This window comes from Perkinsus marinus, assembly GCF_000006405.1.
Source record: "Perkinsus marinus ATCC 50983 genomic scaffold scf_1104296962378, whole genome shotgun sequence".
Taxonomy (NCBI): Eukaryota; Perkinsozoa; order Perkinsida; family Perkinsidae; genus Perkinsus; species Perkinsus marinus.
Window position 1 is genome coordinate 377,220 of NW_003205427.1, and position 6,683 is coordinate 383,902.

The 6,683-nt window shown below is 49.6% G+C and overlaps 1 protein-coding gene across 1 annotated transcript in view; it reads right to left on the bottom strand.

Moving 5' to 3' along the window:
* Nucleotides 1-3,379: 3,379 nt before the first annotated feature.
* The window catches only part of Pmar_PMAR023042 (hypothetical protein), a gene marked incomplete at both ends in the record, with an annotated part of 6,064 nt that continues 2,760 nt past the window's right edge, over nucleotides 3,380-6,683 (bottom strand). Inside the window, 2 exons of the mRNA XM_002771882.1 lie at nucleotides 3,380-3,513; nucleotides 3,559-3,601. Coding sequence (XP_002771928.1) covers nucleotides 3,380-3,513; nucleotides 3,559-3,601 — 177 coding nt within the window. The remainder of the gene's footprint in view (nucleotides 3,514-3,558; nucleotides 3,602-6,683) is intronic.

A 6,683-nucleotide genomic window follows, 5' to 3' on the forward strand; every position in this document is an offset into this window, starting at 1 on the left:
CGTGGGAGAGTCCTCCTCCATATGAACTATTTCTCCGGCTACTTGCCGACGGCAAGATAAGCCCACTACTACAGGAGGAGACGGCTCAGCCGCTGCGCTGCGTCTCTGCTACGGTGACACACAAGCTTCGCTGTCTGTTCTGCGGCGCAGATTACGCGCAGAGCGGCAGTGTCCCTCGGACACTCCCACACAGATACGGTCATCGGCACTCAGAGCCTTGAAGTGCAGGTTGCGCCCCTCCTTTCGGGTAATAAACTTGGACACAAGGGATAACAATCCTTGGCTAAGCACTCTGTACACATACAAATTGTATGATACAATTAGTTTGGATCAGGTAGCTATGGCCGGACTTCCGAGATATTAATTTTCCAACCCGATATGGGCTCTCGTTAGCGCTATACCAAACAAGAACAAAATCATCTTCTCCGGAATCGTCTTCACTGGACGCTGCTCCGGCCTTGGGGTTCATGGGTTCCTGGAGCACCGCTCCGAGCTCCGAAGGTGGGGCAGACAGTCTGCCGCAGACTGCTCAACAGCTTAAGTTCTGACCGTCGGCTCTCTTTCAGCTATGTCGGGGTGTATTCAGCAAGATGGTCTAAATGCACTACTAATGCATTCAGACCATCTAATGCAGCATTAGTGGGACACGTCACGCGTATAGCCTCCCACGAGGGCGTAATGTGTGACAAGGTCTTCCCGCTGGTTGACTCGTTCTTCAACTGGCCGAGCCTTCAGTAGCAGATTTATGTAATCCAGTACTGCTCGGGTGATAACAGCTGACGAAGCCTGATTGGCCTTCAACAATCGTGAGCGATTCTTGCGCATTCTGAGTCGTGTTACACGATTCGTGTAACATTTCGATTTTTCTCTGCATCCATGGAGAGCTCGTCTTCGCATCGTCCACCGTGTCGTTCGTAGATCTCATACCTTCTTTGAACTCCTGACTTTTGGGAGTAACTGACAGTGTCCATATGCATGAACTTCATCTAATGGTCGATATACGTAAGTTATGCCTGGTGAGCTTTGATTGCTCTCTTAACTGGCTTGCCCTCAGCCAGGCAAACGGTTCTAGAACCCTTCGCATGGTCGCCGGGAGCCACAGAGTCACAGTAACCCACCGTAACAGGGACTGCATCTCCGTAAAAGTAAACCGTCGTCCATCGGCTTATGACTAGAGTCTAGTGATAAGCGATTCATTTGCTCAATTGCTTGATTTGTAACGTCGCCGGGGAATCCCCCCGCTGAGGATGTAGTCATTGCAAAAAAGCATGCGAGACGGATGGTAATGACTGACGACAACAATGGCATGATCTTGTTGTTAACTGATGTCGACTGCTCTCACCGCGTCCTGCTTGCAGTCAGTCCTGCTGGATGACGACGGACGACTACTGTCCCTCTTGACGGCCTTTCTACTAAAAAGTTTCTAGTTAGGCACGGTGCTTCATCCGCCAATTCCGCCTGCTCCGGCAGGATCACTAGATCAGCCAATTCCAATCTGCAACGAAGGCAATAGACAGACCTATGACAGGTCCCTTATCCTATGGGCCATAAGTTATGGGTGTTCTAATTAGTATGGTTCTCACTGTGATGCAGGAGACACCCACTCACAGGACAAATGCGCCACACTGTCATGGGGAGTCCCCAGTGGGGACAGCACTGTTGCTAAGAGGAACGGGTGGTCCTCAAGTTGAGGACCTCAACCGATCAAGCCGCTTGGTCCAAGCGAGAGTCTCCACAATGAGCACTCCAGAATGCGTTTGGATCAAGTATATGGTTACGGATTAGCACAACAGCTGTCGTGCCCGATGCTTGTACCTGATTATGGGCCACAATATTACCGAAAGAGCCTCGGCCATTCTAAGAACGTGTGATCCGACCAATTACGAGAAAACATCCATAACGAGCCTCTCTATAACCAAATTCAAATGATGGACGAACTTTATGAGGCATCAGTTCAGAGACCGTGAGTCACAATCGCGAGGTGATTGGACAGATAGGATGACCACTTGTCGCCGATAGCTGACCTACCGTTACCGAAAGTGCCCGAGGAGGCTCACTGGAGCAACGCACGTTCAAATATGGGCCTTATCGGATAAGGCTTGTCCAGGGATGATTCGACAGGTTTCCTCTAGAATTCAGATACAATATCTAGGCCTATTGGGCCTACTTCCTAGTCGTGAGATAGGGCGTGTCCAAACAGTGTCAGCGCCAAGCTAGTGTCACTCAGGAGCGCATTCAGATATTCCTCCGGATCAAGGCGCAATATGCGACGGCCGGTCATGTGACTCTTTTGTTGTACTATTAGTAATAGAAGTGTGTCTGGCTAGTCGGAGTGGATGTATCTTCCCGCAAGATACGCAAGAATCTTGCCGCAAGATTCTCGCATAGTGAGAACCTTTCTGATCATTACACCCACAAAAAAGGTCGGTCCATTCCCTGGGCCTAAATCGTGTTAAGAATTTCTTACATCTTACGCCCTGGTATTGGCCCTACACTGTAATGAGGCTGGACCCAACATGAACCTCAACTTCTCACCGATTGTTTTCTGAGAATTGCCCAAAGTTTTAATGACATAGGTGAGTATTCTGAAAACATGCCAGTTCATATTTTGGTTGTTAATTTAGTCACCGTAATTCAATTACGAGACGTTATCAATGCCTCTTTCGATGGGAATCGAGCCCCGCCTTTTGGGGAATTCGAATTCACTCTGCCACTTACTCAAATTCAAGGCATATATCGTTCATCCGGAATCGGTAGAGAAGTGCGAGGAAAAACAAGGGCCAACTTAGGATCGAACGTAATCGCATTGAGGTTTGATTAAACGATTCTATGAATAGAGAAAACAAAGACACGATAGATAAATGCCGATCTGGAAAGCCTCACTAGTCGGCTCAGCAATCGAAATTGAGCTAAACTGTGCCACAAGCTCATTTGTGTACCCTAGCCTGAGGTTCGAAACCAAGTTCGAGGTAGTACTCTCCGACGTCACGAGTACCCTCGAGTGCACAGTTGATGTGTAAACAATGGAACTCACTTAACAGATCTCACACGACTCTCATTTTCACCAGCGGGATGAGTAATGGTATTTGAATGACAACGAAAGAAGCTACATGACTCTACCTCAGTCAATCTAAGACTGTGAAATAGTATTGTTAAGGTGACATCTGGGCCAGGTAGAGAATGCATAGCAGATGATGGATTCACGCAAACATTAGGACAAAAAATAGTAGGATTCACGCAAACACGTAGGAAAACGACGATACAATTGTGAATCCTACTGCCATCTGTGTATGGCAAAATCACTGGCACGATGGCTACCCTCAGAACTATGGAATATCGTAGCACGAACCGCCTCATCCGGTTGCAGAGGACGAAGAGCTCATAAAAGTCCACCAGCGCCACCCCTTCGTAGTTTCGGCATCATCTGAGCGGAACTCAGTTGACGCTCAACTCGCTCGGATTTCAGCTGATAGCGCGACCCAGGATTGTCCAACGATGATCGCTTACCATGTCCTGACAAGAACAGAAGGTAAAGTACCTCATAGTCGAAGATGTTACTCTGTCGCGTAGCCTTGGAGGTGGTGGAACGACGGCTGTGAGCCTTGCTAGCGCGGACTTCGGGATGCTCATCATTACGATGGTAACGACAGACTGAAATCCCATCGAATACGGGGTTGCGGGAGGTAGCACCGTGATTGGTCGGCCCGTCGGTATTTTCAACCGTAATGACCCAAACTGTTTGGGCCACACACGGTCCGACCACATCAGGTGCTACCAATGCCTTCAATTGATCTCGTGACCCCCACGTAGCTGCGCGAAGGGCCCACCTAAGATGGAAGCCGGACATACCTGTCCGGTTCTCCAAATGTTGGTGGGATCAGTATGAAGGCATCGCCATATTCAAGGGAATAAAAAAAAAAAAAAATTTTCTGGCCCGTCGAGGAACCCCTCGACTCTCGTGGTTGAGCTCGGCCTCACAGCCGTACTCAATCCACGTTGTAGACCTGTATGGTCCAACTCAAGGTTTGTTTCACCTTCGGTTCCCGCTTTGCAACACTCAAAAACCGTTTACGGGCGCGCGCACTTCACTTGTGTCATATGTCTTTCAAGGGTGCACCCCTCCTTGCGCGACATTTCACTCACACTACAGGACTGTTGTCCTTCCGCTCACCATGAAATCCCATCGAATACGGGGTTGCGGGAGGTAGCACCGTGATTGGTCGGCCCGTCGGTATTTTCAACCGTAATGACCCAAACTGTTTGGGCCACACACGGTCCGACCACATCAGGTGCTACCAATGCCTTCAATTGATCTCGTGACCCCCACGTAGCTGCGCGAAGGGCCCACCTAAGATGGAAGCCGGACATACCTGTCCGGTTCTCCAAATGTTGGTGGGATCAGTATGAAGGCATCGCCCAATCCCGCGCACCGTTATTTGATGACCTCCAGGGCGTTCCGCCGATTGTTCAAACGCGTGATCTCACAATCTCCTCTGTACAGTGTTCAGATTTAGACCCGTTTGGAGTTACTGGATAAACTCTGAAAGTGCTCGTTATAAATTACGTAATGGAGCCCATACTACGGATCCTCGAGGACTCTTGCGGCTTGGATTTCGTACCGGTTTTATGTAACGACCCGTGAATCTCGACAATAGACTTGCCTTCGAGCTAAACGTCTCAGAGTAAGCGCTCTGCTCGTTACGTTTAGACCTAAAAACCGTGACACTGAGTCAGTGTCACTGACCACCTCTGCACTGGCTGTACGAGGTCGCGTGTTTGTGGGATCGGTGGATAGCCAAACCGGCGTTCGGGAACCTCGTTATCGAATGCCCGGGTTCCCCAACTGGGGTCCAAAACGCAAGAACGGGGCGCTGCGAGAGAAACAAAAGCAAAAATTCTGTCTCCGTCAGAGATCCTATCCACTCGCACAGCAGTAAGGCTCTTGCACGGCATACGTTAAAGGGATCACTTCTAAACTGGTAGCCATATACTTGCTAGGGTTGCTGAAAGAGGTTACTTCATATCGGAAGCTACCACCACACTTACACAAGGAAGATTCGGAATTGTCGCTTCACCACCCATGATGAGTTCCTCCAGCGAGTCGGCCGTCTCCGACAATAATATATCAGATGGGCGCGCGCTCTCTGCATGCACGCATGTTCGCGTGGCCTTCATTTCCGGCTGTTCAGCAGCGTTCGGTGTTGCCGAATGACCCTCCAGCATCAACGAGGAATACAACTTCGCCTTGTCGGCATAGTTCGACGGTTGTCGAAGGTAGGTGTCAACCACACACTGGGTTCTCTTCCATCTCCCGTGCTCCGCTATTTCAGGGGCCGAAACGCCTTTGTCTGCAAGGATGTGTACTGCGCTTCTCCTCATCGCATGTGAGGTAGCTCGTAGCTCATCGCCTGTCACTGTGCGTAATAAGTCTTTTATGTCAGCATCGAGTTGGCCTTGCGAACAACCGAAAATCGAGGACCCATTCTTCCCTGCTGTAGGGTTCTCGAGCACTTCCAATGTTCGATGGACTGGGCAATAGTAAGATATATTGCCTGGCCTGCTATTACTACAGCAGCATCCAACTACGACGGTTGCTCCTATCCTTCCTATGTCAGTTTTTCCTTCCCTTATGTGGACTTTCAAGATCCTCTGCTCTTCCAAGTAGCAGAAGTCGCCGCTTCTTAATGTGAAGAGTTCATTAGGTCGCAGGCACGCGGCGACGCCGAGAAGTAATGCCGCTGTGCTCTGCCGCCTCCCTGATTGTGGCGTCAATAGTGCGACTTTCCTGAGCTGCTCTGAAGTCAGAGTGAGTGCTTGCTTAGGTGCTTCTTCGCCTCTGACTCGCCTCACCGCTTGCTGAGCCAGCCTCAGTATCTCTTCTTCTGATGGGCTCCAAACCTTAGTCGCACCGCAGGACTTATTCAACGTACGTAGCACTCTGATATACTTTAGAATCGTACTCGTCTTCCTCTCCAGCCTCACCAAGTGTACTACGTACTTCACTAGCATGTCTGGGACTAGCGGGAAAACTGTTTGTGGTGAGTTCTGCGCCAGCAGGAATTCTCGATATCCTTCCAATATTGATTCGTATTGTTTGCTGGTCTTAGGTGCTCTTGCTTTCGTCAGTAGCCCCACGACGTCGTCGTCAGTGATAGTCATTGATCGTGATCCTGTAGAGTCCACTCGGCTCCTCTTCCTCGGGTGAGCGACCCTACTTCGATCGTTCCTCATTGCGTTCTCGGTCAGGTTCTTTGTAATCCCACGGAAATACTCATCTCTTATTGAGTTCTTACGTTGGATTTCTGACGCCATCCACTGTTGGAGAGAGACATTCATTGTCAATACCTCTACATTGATCGGATGTAACCATACTTCTCCCACGATTGAGTAAAACGCAAGTTCTTTCTTTTATAGGTCGGAAACGAACAACAAGCTCAGACTAAGATCCATCCCCGAATAGGGACTTGAGTAAGTACAGACCATCCACCTCTTGTATAGATGAGCCTTCCATCAACTGCCGTGCTGCCTTCAGGTTGGTTGTCCTCGATAGCCCATCCACCAGCCAGTTCTCGTGAGTAGGGATGTGTGAAGCACGTAGACCTCTACCGAAGGCTAGATGCCTTGAGGTAACCGATATTATATGATTCATTCTTTCGGCTTTCCCCGCTGCTCGGTTTATGGCT